This window comes from Erigeron canadensis, chromosome 2 (assembly GCF_010389155.1).
Source record: "Erigeron canadensis isolate Cc75 chromosome 2, C_canadensis_v1, whole genome shotgun sequence".
In the NCBI taxonomy this organism is placed as follows: domain Eukaryota; kingdom Viridiplantae; phylum Streptophyta; class Magnoliopsida; order Asterales; family Asteraceae; genus Erigeron; species Erigeron canadensis.
In genome coordinates, this window is record NC_057762.1 from 8,032,339 (window position 1) to 8,054,799 (window position 22,461).

General features: G+C 33.5%; 3 protein-coding genes across 3 annotated transcripts; all 3 read left to right on the forward strand.

Annotated features, from left to right (window-relative positions):
• The first annotated feature begins 1,012 nt into the window (after positions 1–1,012).
• LOC122588504 (uncharacterized protein At3g27210-like) lies at positions 1,013–5,115 on the forward strand. The gene is made up of 3 exons (XM_043760636.1): positions 1,013–1,357; positions 3,902–3,982; positions 4,457–5,115. The coding sequence occupies exons 1-3, from the start codon at positions 1,210–1,212 to the stop codon at positions 4,873–4,875; spliced, it is 648 nt and encodes a 215-aa protein (XP_043616571.1). The 5' UTR covers positions 1,013–1,209; the 3' UTR covers positions 4,876–5,115.
• An 11,012-nt stretch (positions 5,116–16,127) lies between these two features.
• Positions 16,128–20,194, forward strand: LOC122588535 (triacylglycerol lipase 2). The gene is made up of 9 exons (XM_043760669.1): positions 16,128–16,496; positions 16,579–16,692; positions 18,392–18,532; positions 18,635–18,745; positions 19,047–19,190; positions 19,274–19,314; positions 19,409–19,488; positions 19,567–19,662; positions 19,749–20,194. Exons 1-9 carry the CDS (start codon positions 16,299–16,301, stop codon positions 20,069–20,071), a joined length of 1,248 nt encoding a protein of 415 aa, XP_043616604.1. The 5' UTR covers positions 16,128–16,298; the 3' UTR covers positions 20,072–20,194.
• A 335-nt stretch (positions 20,195–20,529) lies between these two features.
• LOC122588536 (blue copper protein-like) lies at positions 20,530–21,421 on the forward strand. The gene is made up of 2 exons (XM_043760670.1): positions 20,530–20,835; positions 20,947–21,421. Exons 1-2 carry the CDS (start codon positions 20,652–20,654, stop codon positions 21,309–21,311), a joined length of 549 nt encoding a protein of 182 aa, XP_043616605.1. The 5' UTR covers positions 20,530–20,651; the 3' UTR covers positions 21,312–21,421.
• Positions 21,422–22,461: the final 1,040 nt, after the last annotated feature.

A 22,461-nucleotide genomic window follows, 5' to 3' on the forward strand; every position in this document is an offset into this window, starting at 1 on the left:
AGATAAAGTATAATATCTACTAAAGTAATATCTTATTTTCAAACTTTTCATTTATGTAATTTAGTTAACTTATGTAATTGAGTAACTTATTATACTGTAATTTTCTTTTTCAAATTTTAATGATTGAAAATATCAAACATATCTTACAAGAAAACAAATATGCATTTATATGATAATCGATTGTGTGCCTTATCAGTAAGGATAGTGAGCAAGTTTAGGTTTACGGGAATATTTATAGGAAATGAAGCCACCTTTTCTCTTTGTGGGACTCTTTCTTAGGACGTGATACACTCAAAATAGTAACGCTTTTTCATTGAAATTCATTTTATTTCAAAAATAATATTCTAACAAACTAAGTTATCTTTTCTACTATTGAACCACATATGAAAATCCAGATTAAATATTTACTCATTAAACCACCTACAAAAATCACCATATATATAGTCTAACACACTAGGTTGGCTAGTTAATACTTAAGATTTGTTTTTTTATATATTGACGCGTTGACTTCAAATCATTATATAAGAATTAGACCACTCAATGTAGAATATATTGTCTTAACTGAGTTTATATTACATCAAAGTGGATATTTCATGAAAAAATCCTCCAAAAACTTAGTAGCCACGATACTTGAACTTGAACTCAAGTTTTCAGATAAAGACAAGCTATACTTAAATTACAATATTTATAATATATATATTTTTAAGTTACTAACACTTTTGATGATAACTATATAGGATTGGTGAAATCAAAATTTAATTGGATGCTTAAAAAAAAGTCATAATTAGGTAAAATATAATTAGTGAAAAAGAAAAAAATATCTTGCTGCGTATGAAGTCAAGGAATGTCAATATCAAGGGTAACACAAATAGAAAATAAAAACCATCCATTATTTAATATAAATAAATAATAAATTAAACATCAATGAGAGGGGACCAAGTTGCTCTTTGGTTATTTGGTGTTATTAAAACAAAAACAAAACAACTTCCCTTTTAATCAATCATCTTCATCTTGATTTTACTCACAACTGTTTTCTCTTTTCATCATCATCATCATCATCAATAATCAATAATCATATCTTCTTCTAATCTTCGTGTCCTTATAATCTTATCTTAAGCGTAACGCTAAATCACACCATACATTTTTATTTTTAATACTTGTGTACTTTCTGTCTTACTAACATTTTTGGTTGTAAGAATAAGTATTGAAATGGGTGGTTGTGTTTCAAGTAACCAAAAGACATCCGCTGCTGCAATGAAAGTACAAATGTTGTATGGTCATCCGTCTAATAATAATAATGATACCAAACCACCAATAATCAATACGGCTGCTAAGACCACTTCTTTTCAAGATTTTGGTATGTTTTTCTCATATATCCATATCCATATCATGTTTGTTTTTTTTTTTCCCTCTTTATCTGTCTTGTTTGACTTTTTTTTTTTTTTTTGGTTTTTCTGGTTTTTTGTGATCTTGATGGCTTTCTTTAGTTCATACATTTATATTTCTGGAATCCACGTATAAAAATACAAAAAAAGTTATAGGGTGCTACCAGTCAGTAGCACCTAAGTTAAAGTGTTTACAAAAGTAAATAAAAGATAGCGATTAAATAATTCTAATACAACATATATAATTTTGTTTTATAAATTTGACTTAGTAGCACCGAAGTTTTGAGGTTTTTATGTTATCTTAAAAATATAATGTAGTTACCTTCTTATTAGAAAATTCAATAATTGGTGTTGAATATATAAAATCTCATTTAATTATGCATTAATAATTACTTATCAAAATAAATAAATAAATATGAAAATCTTATGACTGTTATTATCAAAATCTTTTCTTTATATAAAAGCGTATGAACATGTTAGCAAAATCTTTGTTTTTAAATATTAAGATACTTTAGATGTTAATAAGTTAAGTTTGCTTTCTGGGTGCCTAATATTTTGGTTGCTTTGTTTAGGGAGGTTTAGGTGTGCTTTTATAGAGATTGTTATAACTGAATTATGGTGTAATCTAATAAAATAATTAGGTGATGTGAAAACGTGGAGTATAAGATAATTTTTTAAAATGATGAAGTAATTAATATGATTTTTGTTTTTAATATTTTGGTTTGCTTGCTTATTTTTGATGAAATACCCAGATATCAACTCCTCCTATATGTAGCTTAATTTAATTTATGTTTTTGGTACATCTTTGTAGTTGTTGTACTTATAATGAAGCTTTTTTGGAATATACTATACATGTATAGATGTTCTTTTTTCAGAATTATAAAATTTTTATTGTGGTAGGTAATAATTATGTATCAAGTTGATTTATTCTACTTCTGTATATTTCTAAGGCCTTTGCTAACGCATACGTCGACAATTCGTCGACCACCTCTTCGATGAGGAAGCCATTGGCACAAAGCTCTTCCATGAGCTCTTCCAAGAAACTCTTCGATGGGTGGAAGTGTTTCGACGGGGAGAAGTGGGACCATATTTGCATAAATTATATGTATGTGTGTAGCTTATATATATATATATATATATATTATATGTATTTGAGGAAGAGGTGAAGAAGAGGTGGGGTTGGTAGTGAATGAGGAAGATGTGTTTTAGGAGAGAGAAAAATTGATGTGTCAGTGAAAAAAAGGAAGGAAGAGGTTCATGGTTGGCAAAGGCCTAATGATCTTATGACCTTTTGTCTAATATGCTCAAAATTTGATCACTTTTTTCTATTTTATGTATATATTTGTCTTGTTCTTTGCTTAGTTTGGCTATGGATATAAAAGACATATTCTTAAAGTTGTTTACAAGATATGTACTGCTTGTGGATTACAAAGTAGTATTGTTGAAAAAAAAATAATAATTTTTTTCAAAGTTACAAGCTTTATATATTTCTGTAATAAAAGTCTGAGATATCAACAATGGTAGGGTCTGGTTCAGGACATTATATGTTTTTGTGGTTTCAGAATGACTGTTTTATTCTTAAATTCCTTTTTACATTGAGTATATAATTAGTACTTCTATTATGCTTTGCTGGTTTTATTTCGTGGTTTAATAATACTATAAGAAGAAGGGAATATGGGGTTGTTAGGCACTTAAATTGGGTGAAAAACTCTCACATACTTTTTTTTAAATCATAAAAATCATAAGGAACATTTATTCAAAATATTAAAATATTTGTATGTGAGAGATTTCACTAAGTTGAATGCATAACAGCCCCATACTCACTTTTCTCAATATTATATTATAATTTGACTATAAAACAAAAACTGGAATATCAATCGATGGAACCTTATATGGGAAGAATGTCCCACCGAACATTTTTTTGTCACGAACAATAATTCTTAGTTATAAGTTATGTGTCTTTCTTGACCTTTACTATGGAAGAATATATATGCTTGTAGACAAAATAAAAGTTGTATGATTAGATGATCTCAATGGAGTAATCTTGAGTCCACAAAATAAAATGGATAACTAGCTAATTATCAATCATCCATGGACTAGTCCTAACCAACACGAGAAAAGGTAAATCGTATAACGTTATGATGAATGAGATAGGATTTGAACCCATGGCCTCTGTTTTTATGTTGTATGTTCCCCAATCCCCACCATTATACTTCCATTGGGGGAACAAGTGCATCAATATCCACATAATCTTTTTTTTTACATCATCTACTATGTTACGCGACAACAAAATCGTGATTACACTAGTAAAAAAAGCCAAGGATAGTACTTAATATGTTGCATTGTATATTGTATATAGTAACCACCAATGCAAAAAATGCTTGAGTTTGGCTGTCTTAGTTAGCTTATGATATTGTTATTCAAGGAATAAGGATGACAAAAGTATTGGCTGGAGGAGACTTCTTGTTTCCTGTTTGTGACATTGGAATCTTAATGTATCTGTAATATCAATGCAGGAAGTAAAGAGGAGACATTTTTCGACTCACAAGCATGGCTAGACTCAGACTGCGATGATGATTTCATGAGCGTTAATGGTGGTAAGTTACATTCTTTCTAGAGGTGGATAATGAACCCGTCTAGATAGATTTCGTTGGGTTAGGCTGAATGCAACAAGTTTTAGAATAAAGGATCATATGTGTAATTTCTAAACACATACTGTATGTTAGCACATATCAGGTCACCCATTTGAGTAAAGAGCTATAATGATGATTAAAAAGACATAAATGTCTTGATATTGTTAAAAATGTAAAAGTCAATAGTGATCAACATCTCAGCCCAACCACTTAGTAGGGTTGTATACAATCAAATGATCAATGTAGACTTTGGGGCAATTATCAACATGTTTGACCTATTTGGCCCATTCCTGTCATTGCTTCTTTTCATTATATTTGACCCTTTGAAGTAGCATAACTAAATTCAACCTCTTCATAAGTAACTGGGTCGAAGTTGTAACCTCTAATATCCGAACGAGTGGGCTCCCTCTAAGTAGCGGTATTTGACTATTTGTGCAGAATTTACCCCATCAAGAGGCAATACTCCGGTTCACCATAACTTCTCCGCAGGAAACAAACCTCCTGTTTCTGCCCCATATCAGCCATCTCCAAATGGCCAAGATAAGAAAATGAGACTATCTGACCTTTTCAATGATAGCCAAAGAGGTACCTATGATTCAGACTCCGAAGAAAATGGTGAACAAGCCAATAAAAATGGGCTGAACTCAAAGGTGCATAGCCCTCTCGTGGATGGCAGTGAAGTGATGGCAAATGGTGCTAACAGGGCGAAGACAAAGCGAGAGAAGTTTGGGAGGTCTGTGCAGAATTGTTTTCCAAGTTTAATTTCTAGCCGTAGCTCATCAACAAATGGAAGAAAGATGATGAGCCCGGCCATAGGCCTGAGCCCGAGTCCCAACCCCAACCCTGTTATGGCGTGATGAGCTAGCCATGAGGTATCAACAGTCGAATGTATATTAAGAAATTAATATGTAAAGCCAAGTAACTTGTCTTGGGATCGATTACTAAAAGATATACGAGTATATGTTTTCTAGCTAGAGGGAATATGTATTTGAAGATTTTTGGTTGAAACTTGTCTCGCCTGAAAGTTGGCTGAGTTTTGGTTATTTGTGGCATAAAAGGGTGTGTTAAATAACAATCATATTTATGCATTCTCCATATATATCTAGTTAAAATCTAAAATTTAAATTTAATTTATCTCTAAATCTGTTTTTGCTCTTTTCTTTCACTATCTACCATTTTTGCTCTCAATAATTCTAGTCTATGACCTCTACACTAACAGAAAAAGAAAAAACCACCAAAATCCTTTAAAACCCGCTAAATATAATCATCGAAAAGTACTCGCTATCATAAGTTCATAACTTTGTTTGAATACAAAGGTATTGTTAAAAACATTATGCTATGGATTACTTTTTATTGCATTTTTGCCACTGGACACAACATATCATATATCGACACATAAAGTTAAACAAATCGCCTTTAAAGACCAATAATTCGAATCTAGAATTCAATATGAATTTAGACAACACGTACCATTAACATATCATTCACACTACCTTATTTCGACACATTTTAGTTCATTGTAAAGCCCTCGCCAATGGCTACAAACCCTTTAAAGAATCTTAATTCTAATTCTAATATATACTATAAGACAGTTGAACTAATAACATATTGGCCAATTACATCATTTAATTTCATCAGACTTTCGCTGATCTCATCATTTTATTTTATTTTTACATATTATTAAATCCAATGTTAGAATTAGTCGATCTCTATGCCTAAAAAAAGTGCATTCTTTTGGATAAACACTATTATTGAAAAAAGCTATATATTGATTTGATTAATATTATTAGAAAAATAAAATGGATACTAAAAAGAAACTAATTTTCTACAACAAGGTATCTATTAATAAAAAATAATCACGTATATGATTATATATTAATCTTTACCTTGATGTAAATCTACTCCTATTCATTAACCTCTTTCTTTATATTATCCGTAATTATATTTTTCTTCTGAAACATATCTTTTAAGTTGATAATATAAATATATAAACTAACAAAGAAGTTAAAAAGGAAGCTTCAAAAACCAACATGATAAAGAGCATGTACGTAAGAAGCTTGAAAAGCGAATATGTTGTGAGAATTTTTTTTCGATTTTCTTATTGACAATTATGGATATTTATAAGTTGGTTTTTTATTACCTTTCTTTGGTTGAAAGCTTGCTCGAGTACTTATAAATACACAGAGCTTTTAAAAGTTATGGATACTGGCTCAAAATCACATTGGTATGAGTATTTACTTTCGCATGTATGCATTCTTAATAATTACTCCTCGAATATTTATTAAAATTTGATGATCTCCAGATTTTATTATACCAAATGTATTTGTTTTTGTACTATAATATTTTCTTATTGACTATGAAAATAAGTTATTGAGTTAGTTTATTGATTTGTGGATGCTTAAAACATGTAATTTTTAGTAGACTTTCTTTTATCATGACAACTTTATATTAATTTCCCTATATTAATCGAGACAATTTTGAAAAGCTTTTCTAAATTAATAATTAATTTGGTTTTTGGAAAGTTATATATTGCAGTATCGAATTAAGTTGAAAATGAGATTCATGGTATTAATATGTGACAAAGATGGGAGGACATACATATCAATAACACTACAACAAATGTCGCTTATAAAGAAGTCTTGTAAATGATGAAAAGTTGAGATATGCTTGAATGATTCTACTTTTTTTTTTATTACTTTATTCTACTTTTTAGTTGGTAATATTTTTGGCATTTGAATTGAATAGTTACTTTTTTACGTATATCTTTAATTTCTAAGTTATAAACTTTTATGATTTACATGTATGAACATCTAAATTTGATGATGTCATAAGTCTGTGTTCAGTATTGAACATGAGTCTAAAATCTAGTTTTCGTTATAAGTTACTCAATCATATGTATACAATTGTGTCACAAAGTTATGAAAAATACATATTTTCACTCAAATTTCCAACATAAACAGAATTGGCAGAGTTAGGTTCTGTTTCAGAATCTATAAACATAAACTAATGCGATTTAATTTCTATATGCTTACTGTAAAGTACATGGAAATATATATGTATGCAACTATCAAACAAATTCTATAACATATATTTAATTCTAGAAGATTTTATGTTGTATATTCAATTTTTAAATATTTGATATTTGACATGACAACTTACATAGACGCCACGTCTATACACGAAATACATATTATATATAAAAGTTCTTGAAGATAAATTAGATACACAACATAGATTCTTTACGAACACTCAACCCTATAAATATCTGATTCGATTAAATTGCATTGCTACATTGTTAGTTATGATGTAGTGTATATATTGATAAAATTTTGGGTTTTTCTTATTGATAGTAAGAGTGTTAGTGTATACTTACAATTTAATTTGGACAATTGACACCAAGCATGCCATGTGTGGCATTTGCATAGTAAGGTCATATGTTATGTTCTACCCGTTGAAAGAAACTGATAGTTTTTGTTGCTTGTTAGTGTTTTCAACTATTGTTTAGCAAGATGAAGTATGAGTTTTAACTACTAATTACCTTAAGTTTAGTATGTATATATTATATAGGTTTTCGTAACTATAGTTCCACTAGACTTATAGTTGATACATACATCAACTTTTACTTGGAATTTTTAAGAAATAAAATAACTATGCAATTCATTTACTGGTAATAGAGTTTACCCTGTTTATTTATTTATTTTTTTGTATATACATACCCATCTTATAACTAGGTTGTGATTGCATATTTGCATGATTTGGTATGTTTATCTCTTTTCACTTTTAGCGTATTTTCACTTCTCTCTAATTTCAAAACTTAAAAACTTCTATCATTGGGCTTTTTTTATCATTAAGTACTGAATGTATTAAGTGACATAATGTATAAATAATGTTTGTATGTATTAAATAAAGAATAGTTAATTAACGATTATTTTTGTTTATCAAATAAAAAAACATGAGATATGCATTAAATTGTTAATTATTAGGTATATCCAAGTAAAAAAACAACAGGGCTTTAGTGGCTCTATCCTATCCGTGTCCTTTCTTTTACCCTCTATAAATTTGACTCAGTAGTCATTACCACAATGTTGCTGGCTTGCTGCAAATCACTTTTGGTTGCATACTTGTACAGTTGCACACTTGCACTAAACAAGATAGTATGGTCCGGCCCATTTGTGATGGACACGGGCCTCAATACGAAGTTATATTCCAAAGTTGTCCAAAGGTCGTTAATAATTTATTAATTTAAATGTGCTATATTTTGCTCAATGTTTTAAATATGGGTACCGGCTTGTTCTACCGGTAATACCAGACCAGACACTGGTCGATCATCCGGTATAATTAACTCGGGTTTTTTCCGGTATTTTCACTATTCCTTATTATTGGTTTTTTATTAAAAAAACTTGAATTATTTTTTGATACTTTAATTTATTTTTTGTTGTTTGTGAACTTTAAAACTTATAGTTATGAAATAACTATTTGTTTTTTTTATTGTAATTATATTTTAAATATTTTCGTTGAATTGTAACAAAATTTGTAACATTTTTAATAAAAGAAAATGTATTAAAATAACTCTACCGGTAATTTCCACCTGTAAAACCGTTACCGGTACGACTAAAGTACCAAGTTTTAAAACATTAATAGTAACGGAAATGGAATAAGTTTGGATTTTAAAGAAAATTTAGAAAAAATAAAATGAGGGTAATATGTTTGCTAGAAAGTAGAAACCCATATTTTATGAGTCTCATAAAGTGATTAAACCATTCTTTTTAAACAAACAACAAGAATAGGTTTTAAGGTTTATATCAATTATTTACATTCAAAAGCAGACCTTTGTTGGTTGTTAAATGGAGTGGTACTTGGTGAACACCAAGACGAGTGGGGATGGAAGTTACTTAGAAATTCGAACTTCTCGACTAACAATATTCGTAAGTTTATACGAAAGACATTGTTACCAACAGAAGACTTTCCATCGGTTTGGAATAATTAAAATGGTTCCAAAAGAAAAGTTAATATGTTTGCTTGGCGACTTCAATTCTAAGAGATATAGACTTCGTACCCGTTTTAACTCTTGAAAAGAGGTGTGCTTTTGGAGCTATATAATGTCCGATTTGTACTTACGGACTCAACACATGTATTTCGGGAGTGTATTATCAGTTGGATACGACCAACTGAAGATATCTATTCCCCCCTCGCAATACATGGGCAGTTGGGCACTATGCTAGGTATATTTTATTTCTTTGGTTGAATAACAAGACACTTTGATCTCTTGTTTCGGAGAAATCAGTGGCTCACGAGGAATGGAAAGGAATGAGATTCAAGCCGGGAAATAGAAACTTCGCTGACTTTCTCATAAACCTTGATTTCGCTACGCTTAATAATACACTTATACAGTTATACACGTACACCTTCAATCATCTATTGTTATTTTGTTATTTCTTTTTGTTAAGTTAGAAAATAGAAGACATCAGTACATTAGATATAATTTATTTATTCTTATTCTTAATCCCGTTTATATATATAATTATAAGTAATTATTACATTTTTTTAATTTGTTAATTGTATTGTTTAATAATAATTTGTTAATTATTATTATTGTTGTTGCTGTAATCTATATATACTATACATATAAATAAGCGTAGATTTACGGCTATAGTTACTGTTGTTATATCTTTTAGTGCAGATCTACGGAGTAGTTCTAGTGTTGCGTGCTAGTTAACAATTTCTATAGTATTTTAGTTATTTTGGTATTATTTTTTGTAGATTATTTTAGTTCAAGTTGTCTCTTACTTATGGTTTCGTAAGGTCATGTCCTTCCGTTTCTGGGGCGGGCAGACATAGGGGGGTTAAGGCTAGAGTTAAAAGAACCTTTAGGCTTAGATTCGGGAGTTGGAATGTAGGTATCCTTTCTGGTAAGCTTTTAGAACTAGGAAAGGCCTTGACTAGGTGTAATATTGACATTGCTTGCTTTCAAGAAACTAGGTGGACGGGAAAAAGTACTAAAGTGGATTATGGATACAAGCTATGGTACTCGGGGAAAAATGGAGTAGGTATCATCATGTCAGAACGACTTAAAGACTATGTAGTGCACGTGGAAAGACATAGTGATAGGTTGATGTTGGTGAGATTGGTGATTCAAGAGGAGACGATAAACGTGATTAGCGCGTATGCTTTACAACAGGGCCTGGGAGTGGTGGAAAAGAACAGTTTTTGGGACTCACTAGATGAGCTTGTGAGGGGTTGCCCCGATGACCAATGTCTAGTTTTAGGTGGAGACCTAAACGGACATATAGGAGTAGAGACAGACGGCTGCGCGAGTGTACACGAAGGTTTTGGTTTTGGTGAGAGGAATGATGACGGACGCACGATATTGGAGTTTGCTTCTGCACACGAACTGGTTATCGCAAACTCTTTCTTCCGAAAGCGGAAGTTTCAGTTTATTACTTTCCAAAGCAGCTCACATGAAACTCAGATCGACTACTTTCTGATGCGTAAGGGCGACTTTAGGGCATACAAAGATTGCAAGGTCCTCCCTAAAGAGGCTGGATACTCCCAACATAAACTGTTGGTCATAGATTTGCTCTTGAGTAGACGGGCAAACAGGACAGAGAAGTCTGTAAAGCTAAGAATCCTATGGAAGAACCTAGTGGGTGACGCAGCAGAGACGTTTAGGTCGACGACTAGCACAAGGTTCACAAGGGAGATTCAAGACGGTTCGCATATGGAAGCTAATCAGTTATGGACAATTTTAGCGGAGGGTATGAGGGAGATGACAAAGGAGGTGCTAGGGGTAACTAAAGGAACTGGAAGACAGCGTAAAGTGGGTAGGGAATCTTGGTGGATCAGCGTAGAGGTTCAGACCAAGGTCGCGTCAAAACTCAGTTGCTTTAAAGAGCTTGTCAAAAGCCACCGGAACGGGACAAATGAAGACTGGTCCTTGGCAAGGCAAAGGTACTATGAAGCCAAGAAAGAAGCAAAGAGGAGTGTAGCTAGAGCAAAAGAAAGAGCATACGAAGAACTCTATAAGAAACTAAATTCCAAAGAAGGCGAATACGAGATCTTCAGAATTGCTAAAGCAAGGGAGAGAAGACGTAGGGATGTCATTTATATTAAAGATGAACGCGGACGGAGCATTGTGAATGAGGGAGACATTAGGAAAAGATGGGAAGGGTACTTCGACAATCTGTTTAATGGGGAAGGGTCGGGGCGAAGTGAAGGAGGAGAGGACCAGGACACACACCCAGATACACACTACGAAGACGATGATGCTACGAGGATCAACCAAGAGAAAGTAAGGTGTGCCCTAAAGAAGACGGGGATAAACAAATCAGTAGGCCCAGACGAAATTCCTATTGAGGCATGAAGATGCCTGGGGGACGCGGGGATAAGTTGGTTGACCAGCCTCTTTAACAAGATTTGATCAAGTGCAAAAATGCCTGAAGAATGGAGACTTAGTGAGGTTATACCTATATATAAGAACAAGGGGGACGTGCAAAGTTGTAGTAACTACAGGGGTATAAAACTCCTAAGTCACACCATGAAGCTATGAGAGAGAGTGATCGAGATGAGGCTTAGGAAGGTTACGAGGGTGGCAGAGAACCATTTTGGTTTTATGCCAGGGAGGTCGACAATGGAGGCTATTCACATCATTAGAAGCCTTTTGGAGAAGTTTAGAGAAAGACAAAAGGCACTACATTGTGCCTTCCTAGACTTGGAAAAAGCTTACGATAGGGTACCACGGGAGCTGATTTGGAGTACGCTTCAAGCGAAAGGAGTTACTGGGAGATACATTAGTGTTATTAGAGACATGTATGATAGGGCGAGGACCGGTGTTCGGACCCCTGTGGGGAACACAAAACTTTTCTCGGTAGGAATGGGCCTACACCAGGGTTCGATCCTTAGCCCTTATCTTTTTACCTTGATCTTAGATGAGTTGTCGAGTGGACTACATGAGGAACTACCGTGGTGCCTGATTTTTGCAGATGACATAGCGCTTATTTCGAGATCGACGGAGGAGCTAAACCTTAGGCTAGAGAAATGGAGAAGAGCCCTTGAAGACAATGGCCTGTGCGTGAGCCGAGAAAAGACAGAGTACCTGCGATGTGACTTCGATAGGCATGAGATAAGACGAACTGGAGATGAGGATATTCGCATTGGAGAGCGAATATTGCACCCAAAAGAGTCTGTTAGATACCTAGGATCGATGATACACAAATCGGGGGAGATAGACGAAGACGTGACACATCGGATCCAATCCGGGTGGATGAAGTGGAGAGAAGCTACTGGAGTTATGTGCGATAAGAGGATCCCGCTAAAACTGAAAGGCAAGTTCTACGAAGTGGCTATTAGACCGGCTATGTTATACGGTTCAGAATGCTGGCTGATGAAGAAAACCCACGCATCCCGGGTGGAGGTGGCAGAGATGAGGATGCTAATGTGGACTTGTGGGAAGACCCTATTAGACAGGATCTCCACATGAGTTTTTAGATCCAAACTAGAAGTAGGGACCATCATTAACAAGCTAAGAGAAGGACGTTTGAGATGGTTTGGCAATGTTAGGAGAAGAGACCAAACAACACCACTAAAGAAGGGCCGAAGCTATTCACGTTGACGGCATACGAAGAAGGGGAAGGCCTAAGATGAGATGGGAGGAACGAATAACAAAGGACCTAAAAGAGCTTGGCTTGCGGAAGGACTTAGCGTTGGATAGGACTGCATGGAGAACTAGGATTAGAGTAGAGGATTAGGTTAGGGTAGGTTTTTGTGTGACTAAGATAGACTCCTTTTCCCATACTGTAGTGCCCAAGGATGTTAGTGATGGTTGGTCAAGAGTAATGGGCTTAACGAATGTAACTCGAAGCTACAGAGGGCTCGGACCCGACATGATAAGAGGGAGACCGACAGAGGTGGAAAGACGGAATTCCCAACGTGCCATAGAAGCTTTCTGCCTGAGGACGTGGACCTATGAGTGAAAGGCATATGGGAATAGGTTTTGTAGACTTTATATAGACTTTTTATCTTAGACTTTGGTTCTCTGTGACCTTTGTAGTGGTTTTGGCCTTGAGTCTCGATAGGCCAAAATCGAGGGGGGAGGTTACTTTAGTGTCTGATGCCCCCAAAAATTGCTTTGTCTGTCGGAGGACATGACCGAGGACTAGGTGTCTAGGTTTAATTTAGTGGTTTGGAGTTTTATGTGAAAGGACTAGGAGTAGGTTAATTAGGAGGCCGTAGGACTAGGAGCTATGTTCTATGTATATATCTTGTCTTGGTTATGAGCTTTCCTACATTTTATGTTGTTTAGTATGTTCAATATGGTTCCTATTGTATATGTATTATCGAACTTGTGCTAAGCCTTGGGCAGGTCGCATATTTGCTACCCTCCAAGGTAGCCGGACTCAACAGACAGATATTTTCTCTTATGATCTTCTCGACCGACAGGTATGGTATCTAAACACTTCACTCTTGCCGACTTTTACTTCTGATGGCTGGAGGTCCTTATGGAAGCAGTCTCTCTACCTCTGGGTAGATATAAGACTGTCTACAGCTCACCTCCCCCATACCCCGTGCAGGGATTGAGTCCTGTTGTTGTTATTGTTTTTTGTTAAGTTAGACTTTTAGATTACAAATGTTCATATCGTAAGATGTTGTCCCAAAGGCCCCTGTAGTATATATTGACAGACATATTTATCATGACTCAAAAGAAAAATGATTTAACTTACTTTTTAGGAGTGAAAGGTAGCGATTAGTCAAAAGTTTAATGAATTATTACTATAAGGAGGAGCAATGAATATGTTTCCTGCCAGAAAAGAGAAGAGAAATCAATATCTATTTCATGGTGTCATAAAAATTAAGTGCACCTTCAATGATTTTGAGCATGTTTTCTTAGAGAAATTTTCGTTTTAACACATAATTATTTTCTATATATGATGATGATCAATTACTTTTTCTTTTAAGTTTTACCTGAACGTACAGTTTATCTAGTAAAGGTGTTTGAGATTGTCTCTGTATCATTTTCCTAGAATGAATATTCAAATAGATTTAAGAGAGCCCATCAATCAAACAACGAGTTAGTAGTTTTTTATTTTTGATAGGTGAATTTCGCTGAAAACTTCGTATCGCGATTCGACAGCGAGAGGTCTAGCATACGCTGTTTTAAATTAATCCGCGCTAGAGAGCTCCCTCGAAGTAGAAATGCCTATTTCAAATACCAGATGGGGGAAAACCCCCTACTAATCCGTCCGAAGGTACGACGATTAATAGGAGTAAACTCTACCCCTTCAGACTTGAACCTGGGTAAACCCAAGCCAAACCTTCATAAAGGGACTTCCTTATGTCCTCCCCAAAGCTTGAATACAAGACCTCATGTATGGAGGGATGGTCTTTCAACCATTGAGTTAATGCTCAAGGACACGAGTTAATAGTTAAGAGTTACGAGTAGCATTTAAGACATAAAAAAACACATAAATCTCAAATAAATAGTACTAGTAATATATTAACTTGAAAAACTCATATCTTCATTACTGGATGCATTTTGAGACACTTTTTGAGAAGTGTCACTAGGATAAAAAAAAAAGTGTCAAAATATCAGGCTTATTAATATTGAGACAGATATATGTATAAACCATACTTCAATTTTATGTCCTCTATGTTAACAATGATTCACTTCTCGCGTTCCGAGTGATGTATAACTTCGATGAATAGCATGTTATCCCTTTAACGTTCAAACAAAACTTCATACATCATATATGAACACGTACGTAAATTTCTCCATTGAAAACATCACTTTGATAAATAGCATGTTATCTCTATTTAAGGACATTTTTTTAAGTTTCATACAAAGCGAAAGGTACATTTTGATAAAATAATTGAATACTCTTTGTCAAGTAATGAGTCAAATGAATATAGTTATTATGGGTGAGAGTTTACTCAAGTTTATTTTCTAACTTGAGTCAAGTTGGAAATATTAATGAAAATTGAGTTCATTTCTCAACCTTTTAATGAAAATCAATGACTAAGATTCAAAGATAATTTTTGAATTTTGGCTCATGGTTTTCATCTAAGGGTCAAAATTGTTAGGTTTAACTCAGTTATTACATGATCTTGTTTTTCAAATTTTGGTTCACACTACATTTTAGTTATTCAGTGTAGTAGAATATATATATACCCTATATATATATATATTTAAAATGCACGTCAGATTAATGAAAATAAAATCTAAATATTTATTTTGAATTTAATGACAGGTAAGTTAAAAGTTATGCAAGTATACATAAAATAATTCTCAAGAAAACTTATTCAATTAAGAAGGTTTTGCTGGTAATTGTATGTATAATATGACGTAATAACACCCTGTTCAACATATATAAACATCATATGTAAATAGTTTTAAAAAACTTGATTTGAAAATAGAGTTTCGTTCAATCTATTAGGGACGGGCTTTAGATTTGAAAATGTATATTTATCCACAGATGTATTTAGCATTTTCTCTAAAAGTAATATCTAGATCAAATTAATAAATGTTAAAAATAATTTCAAATATTATGAAAATCAATAAATTTATTTAAGGTTTTACTAAATACAACCCGAACTATAGTTAAGTTGCATAAATTTTTAGACATTTTTTGGAATTTCATCAAAAAGTCCTTCAGTGAAACATGTTTGAGTTTTGCAAAGTGGGCAAGGTTTTATCCCAATTAATTGTCGTGTCTTCGGGTGATTTAGTTGGGGGTTTCTCCTCCAACAAGGTATTGAGGGCGGGGGGACTCTCTAGCACGGACCCGGTTAGACAACGTAAGTTAGATCCCCTGTTGTGAGCAATTGATCTACACCCTTAAAAAAAAAAAAAAAACTACAATTCTTAAGTCTTGTGTTTAGCATTTTTCATTTATTAATTATAATATTTATCCTTTAATTAATTCAATTGTAAATATACATTGAACAAAATCAGCTAGATACTAATTAGGGAACGAATAAAAACACAAATTATTATTCCCAAATATAGATGTAGATTAGAGTGGTTCCTAAATTCTACTAATAATTAACCATCTTCCCCTTTTCTATCAATCGGATTAAAGAAAGAAAGAAAGAAAAGCCCCCTTTTATTGCCCATATTCTGTTAAGAAAGCAGACCTTCAAATTTCAAAGATATTGTTCACACACTGACATTAACCATCCCTCCATCATATCCATCCTATAAATAAATACAACACTTTTGTTATGTACCAGGATATATATTTAACAGAATAATCCTACGTTGTTAATTTCACTCATTAATTAATTAGTCATGCTTGTTGTTTCTAAATTGATGAAAACTATCAACTTATTGTTATGGGTCTGTGTAGTGTTGTTAATACAACAACCCAACCCAGCTTTGGGATCAAGAAAACTTAGTTCGGATGGTTTGATCATCACGAACCCGCCGCCACTTGGAATTTGTGCTTCTGGAGTGATCATATATGGCTATAAGTGTCAAGAAATTGATGTAAGTAACTACTGATTAAATAACAATGAGTTTATTTTATTGAATGTAATACAGAAACATATTAATTTGTGTGTATTTGTAGGTGACAACAGAAGATGGATACATATTGAGTGTTCAAAGGATTCCAGAGGGTAGAAATGGAGATGGAGGGGTAAAAAACAGGCAACCCGTGTTGTTACAACATGGAGTTCTAGTGGTAATTATTACTCGTATATTGTTTTATACGTACTATACTAACCAATTATCTCTTTTTAATTTTCTTTTATATATATACACTTTATAAAAAGAGTTACGTTTTCTATATCTAATAAACTTGTACCACAATTAAATTAAACATTTCAACCTGCCTATCGCAAATGGGAAGTGATATTCGTATCACAAGTTTTGATAAATCTACCACACACATGTTTTAATAACTTGTATAATGTGTTCAAAAAGTTGTAATGTGTAGTAAATTTATTAAAATTTGTGGTACAAATATCATTTCTCCTCTTAAATAGATTATTACGCCCTTGACGGCTTGACTACTATATATAATGTAATTTGACTGTTCAAAATCGCATCTAGATAGTAGTATGTATGTATAGGCATCATTTTGCATGATTAATTACATACACCAACTTTAGTTTAATTACTTTCGTAATCCCGTGCTTTATAAACGTCAAAAATGCTTTTTGTCGTGACGTTTAAGTTACAATGATCACATATGTCTTTTCATAATTTGCTTTTTCTTCGGAGTATGCTAATTAAATGGATTACAAGTATAATATAGTGTTGAGAGTTGACAAAAAAGGGTTTTATATGTTAACGTGTAATTATTATTATTATTTAAAACAGATTAGCATGGGATTTTCTCCCATCGGATATTTGAAATAATTATTTCTATTTCTAGCGCGGACCCGGTCAATACAACATATGCCAGACCTTCCGCTGTCGAATCACGAAATAGCCGGCCAACGTGTGTGAAACAAACAAGAAACACACATGTGTTTGCGTGATTAACAGAAATTGTTTGGATCCTGCTTTTACTCGTGTCGTCCCATGTACATATGTATCGAATTTAGGATAAAACAAACAAAACAGAATGCATACGTGTTGCCACCTCATTACCTTTCATTTTGTCTGGATTTCGATATTAGCCTCCGAATTTGGAGCTATACATTTTTCTGATTCCGCGGTTATCAAATTAAGGGTTTATAACTAGAAATTTCAAGATTGTAAAGGAATATAAAACGAATAAGTAGACGAGGTTTTTAATGTCCATTGCTTGACACATCATATGTATACGATGTAATCGATATATTTTGATATTGTTTTCAAACCTTTTTTTAAGCTACTTTCAAGAACCTAGGAATATAATGCTCGAATTCAAAAACTCTTATGAAGACGGACATTAGGACGTAAGATTACTTAATTACCTTGTGGTGGCTTTCGTAGTAGATATGATGATTATTATATTTCGTGTTTTTCGTAGTAGATATATAAATGACATTTTCCTATCTTTTAGCATATTTTCATGAATAGTTTTCTGAAAAAGTGAATGAAGGGTAGAACGTAGAATCTTTAAAAACAAAAGTTCAAACACCTTTTACTGAAAGGAAAAGAATTCCTTATACAAAAAATTGATGGCTTGATAGTTTGATATACCATAACAATTTCTATGGGCTGCATTTTGTCCTTGGCCCAATAATTCCAAAAAACCCGTGATGTACCTTGAGTTGACTCTTTAAGCAGTTAAAGACTTAAGCGTAGACTTTGAAATTTCTCCCCCCTCTACTATTTACAATTGCCATTTACAACCAAAGTTATAAAGATTTTTTTGCTTGTCATCCAAAAAGTCAAATTTGTACTAGCTAGGTGCATATATAATCTAAAAATATGTGTTATGGATGCAGGATGGCATGACATGGTTGCTAAATTCTCCGGAGCAATCTCTAGCTCTCATATTGGCCGATAACGGTTTTGATGTGTGGATAGCCAACACTAGGGGGACCTCATTTAGTCGGCGACACGTTTCTCTTGATCCTGACTCACCCGTACGTACAATTTTATGTTTTTTATACCATTTTTCCCCATTATCCCAAAACTGTTTTAATATGATAAACGCTATAAAATTTTTAATTTGTCACATATGGTAGGAATTTTGGGATTGGACATGGGATGAAATTGCTTCTCGTGATCTGCCTGCTATTATCGCTTTCGTCTTTCAGCAAACTAGCCAAAAGATTCACTACGTCGGACATTCCTTGGTAAACCATTTCACTAGTAATAAAAGTAGGAACGCCATGTATGCATTTAGTAGCGGGATTTTTTTTTTTTGAACGACATATTTCTACATTCACCAATTTCATGAATTAAAACGTGGATTTCTCCCCAACATACACGAGCCTTTACCAAGTGGGCTAACCCCAAATTAGCTGATAGCGGATTGTTGAGACAGTCATTTCGTAGTGTGTTATAAAAAGTCGCTTTCTGTACTGCTTTATGTACTAATGTTAACACCCCCTAAAGAGAGTACAACTTTATGATATTATTTAGCTTCATTTATAGGGAACTTTGATTGCATTGGCATCTTTCTCGGAGGGTAAACAAATAGACAAGATAAAATCAGCTGCACTATTAAGCCCAATCGCGTACTTGAGTCATATGACCACTCCTCTTGGTGTTCTTGCGGCAAAATACTTTGTCGGTGAGGTAAATTCGTACATTTATCAGCACAATTTGGACATTTTGTTTACAGATCACATTTAGTTAAAAATATGTGAATTTCTCTGCAGATTACTGTTGTATTTGGTCTTGCCGAGTTCAATCCAAAAGGGTAAAGGAACTGCAATTTCACCTTTTCGTTCTTGATCACAATACACATCTATGGAGTTAATATATTTACTTTCCTTACGTTGTTTTAAGCTCAGTGATGAAGTGGGCCGGTTTCTTAAGGTCCTATGTGCTGATCCAAAGGTTGATTGCTATGACTTAATGTCTGCTATTACAGGTGAACTAATTTTCGAATAAGTGATGTTTGTATAGAAAAGTTTATCAAAGTTTATATCATATCATGGTTATTTTGAAGGTAAAAATTGTTGCCTCAATGCCTCAACTGTCGATATCTTCTTAAGGAACGAGCCTCAGTCTACCTCGACTAAGAATTTTGTTCATTTAGCACAAAGTAAGTTTGTTCATATTCGTTCATAAATATAATACACATTACATTCAACATCTTTGAAATTGATCCATAAACTAAACGATGTTCAGCTGTTAGAGACGGGGTTTTGGCAAAATACGACTATGGAACTCGTGCCTTCAATGTGGAACACTATGGAGTACCAAAGCCTCCAATCTATAACCTCTCAAACATACCCAATGACTTCCCTTTGTTTATCACCTATGGAGGCCAAGACTCCCTTTCAGACCCCAACGACGTGGCTACTTTGCTAGATGATCTCAAGTTGCACGATGAAGGAAAGCTTAGTGTCCAATATATCAAGGACTATGCCCATGCTGATTTTATCATGGGCGTAACGGCTAAAGATGTTGTTTATGACAAAATTATCTCGTTCTTTCATCGTAATCAATAGAAATCGATATTGAAATTAAATGTAATTGTGGTTCTTTTTTCCTCAACAAAAATAAGCAAATTTTTAGCACCCTCCATATATACATCAATAGATTATCACACACACAAATTTTATTTTAGATAATTTGCGAACCAAACAGACCCTATAAGTATTAATTTCCTTCATTTGTATCAAAAAAAAATTAAAACTCAATATACTTTATGTGATAAAACTAATCAAAAAAGGATTTTGGAACATGGAATGTTGATAATGAAATCAACCTAAAGCATGTATAACATATATATTCATATATGACAAGTTTGAAAGGCAAGCAAAGTCTTCAACAACCTAACAAATATTTTGCTTAGATCACAATTTATCTAACTGTCCATGATATAAAATTTATACATACCAAATCCGTCAAATTAATAATATCTTCAAGATAATGAAATTACAATCATACCATGAGTGACAACACACCACCAATCCCATGGGCAGATTGGTAAAAGAAGTTTAAAATTTACGTATCCATTTGGTACAACATTGTAGTATATATATACATAGATAACAAGTTACACTAATCATCAATTGACCAAAACAAATGAATATGGAGAAGAGTTCATATAACATGTTATCATTCGTTGGTTGTGTTGGTGTTTTGCTCTTGTTATCAACACAAGGCTCGGCCGAGCAACATATCGTAGGAGGGAAGCAAGGGTGGGAGGAATCAACGGATTTTGACACTTGGGCTTCGGGTCAAACGTTCAAGGTTGGGGACACACTAGGTAATTAAGCTACTTTACATTATTTGATCACTTTCAAAGTAAGTCTTTTTTTTTTTTCTAGTGGTTTTTAATTGATGTGTTTTTTTTTGTTGTTGATTTTTGGGCACATAGTGTTCAAGTATAGTCCAATGCATAGTGTTGCAGAGCTAGGCAGTGAGAAGGAATACAAGTCTTGTGATGTGGGATCTGCAACGAATTCTATGTCGGATGGCAACAGTGTAGTGAAGTTAACTAAGGCGGGCACTCGATACTTTGCTTGTGGTACGAGTGGACATTGTGGTCAGGGTATGAAAGTGAAGATCACTACAGTCGCGGCTTCTTCTTCTGGTGCATCATCACCATCGGTGTCATCAAATACAACACCGGCTTCAACATCAACTCCATCTTCAACTTCGGATTCATCATCTATTTCGGGATCAATTGTTTCCGCTACTATCTTTTTGGTATTTAGTTCCTTGATGATCATCTTGTCTTAAAGGAAAAAGAATGGCCTTAGTGATATTCTTATGTCTATTTGTTTTGATGTCTAATTAATATTGTTCTGTATACACGCATTGAGAAATAGAATAAAATTTGTTATACGATATGTTTAATTATGTTGAAATTAAAAGACGGAGTATATATCAATATTACTCGTATTATAGAAGTATAACTTGATTTGTTTATATGGGAATCAATTTATTCACATATGCTATTTACATAAAAACATCAAGTTGTCACATAAACGTTTTAATAGTTATAATTATTGTGTATATATCTTGTAGGATTTAATAAGTTTTCAAGTATAGATAAATAAATCTAATGGTAAAAACTTTGTTTTTGACTTAATCCTAATTAACCAACTAAATAGGCTTACAAACAGGGGCAGATCCATGTAGAGGGTAGAGCTTGTCATGACCCACCCTAAGAAAACTAACGGCAGTGTAATTTAGCTTTACTATTATAGTAGTATTATTTTGTCACTTGTTAGTGTTTTGTAAAATTTTCAGCCAACCCTGAACCAAAATTTTGGTCCTGCCGCTGCAGGCTGCGGCGCTGCTTACAAACTTATGTCATATACTGAAAATGGACGGGTAGAGCGGTTTTGGGTGACAGGTGAAAGTAGGTTCAGGTTGAAACGGGTGCGGATTCAAACACTGTCATTTTTAGATATTCGGGTCAAACAGGTGCTAGTCGACCCACTTTTTTTTTTTTTTTTTTTTTTTGTGGGAAACAAAGTCTTGCTGAATTTTTCTTTTATTTTTTTACTTTCTAGTTTTCTAATAAACACGAGTAAAAATAAAAGGTTTTTGAAAGCCATATATATCTTAAAAAACAAGAAATATGACGCATAGTCGCATACATATAAGAAAACCATGTATTCCATGACCCTAAAAACAAGCATGACTTTGTTTTTCCCACGAGGTTGAGAAGAAAACCAACTGAGAAACATTTTCAATCAACAGTTGTGGCATTACAATGCACTGACCTCGCAAGTAAACAAACTATAAGCCACTAACTAAATGAATCGGTTAAATAGGCTTTGCACTTGGAACCCTAAAGTTTAGGGCCTAAACGGCTTTAAGTGGGGATCTTTAGACCACCAATGTAAGTCCCTGACAGTAGAATCATATGGCATAGCAAAGA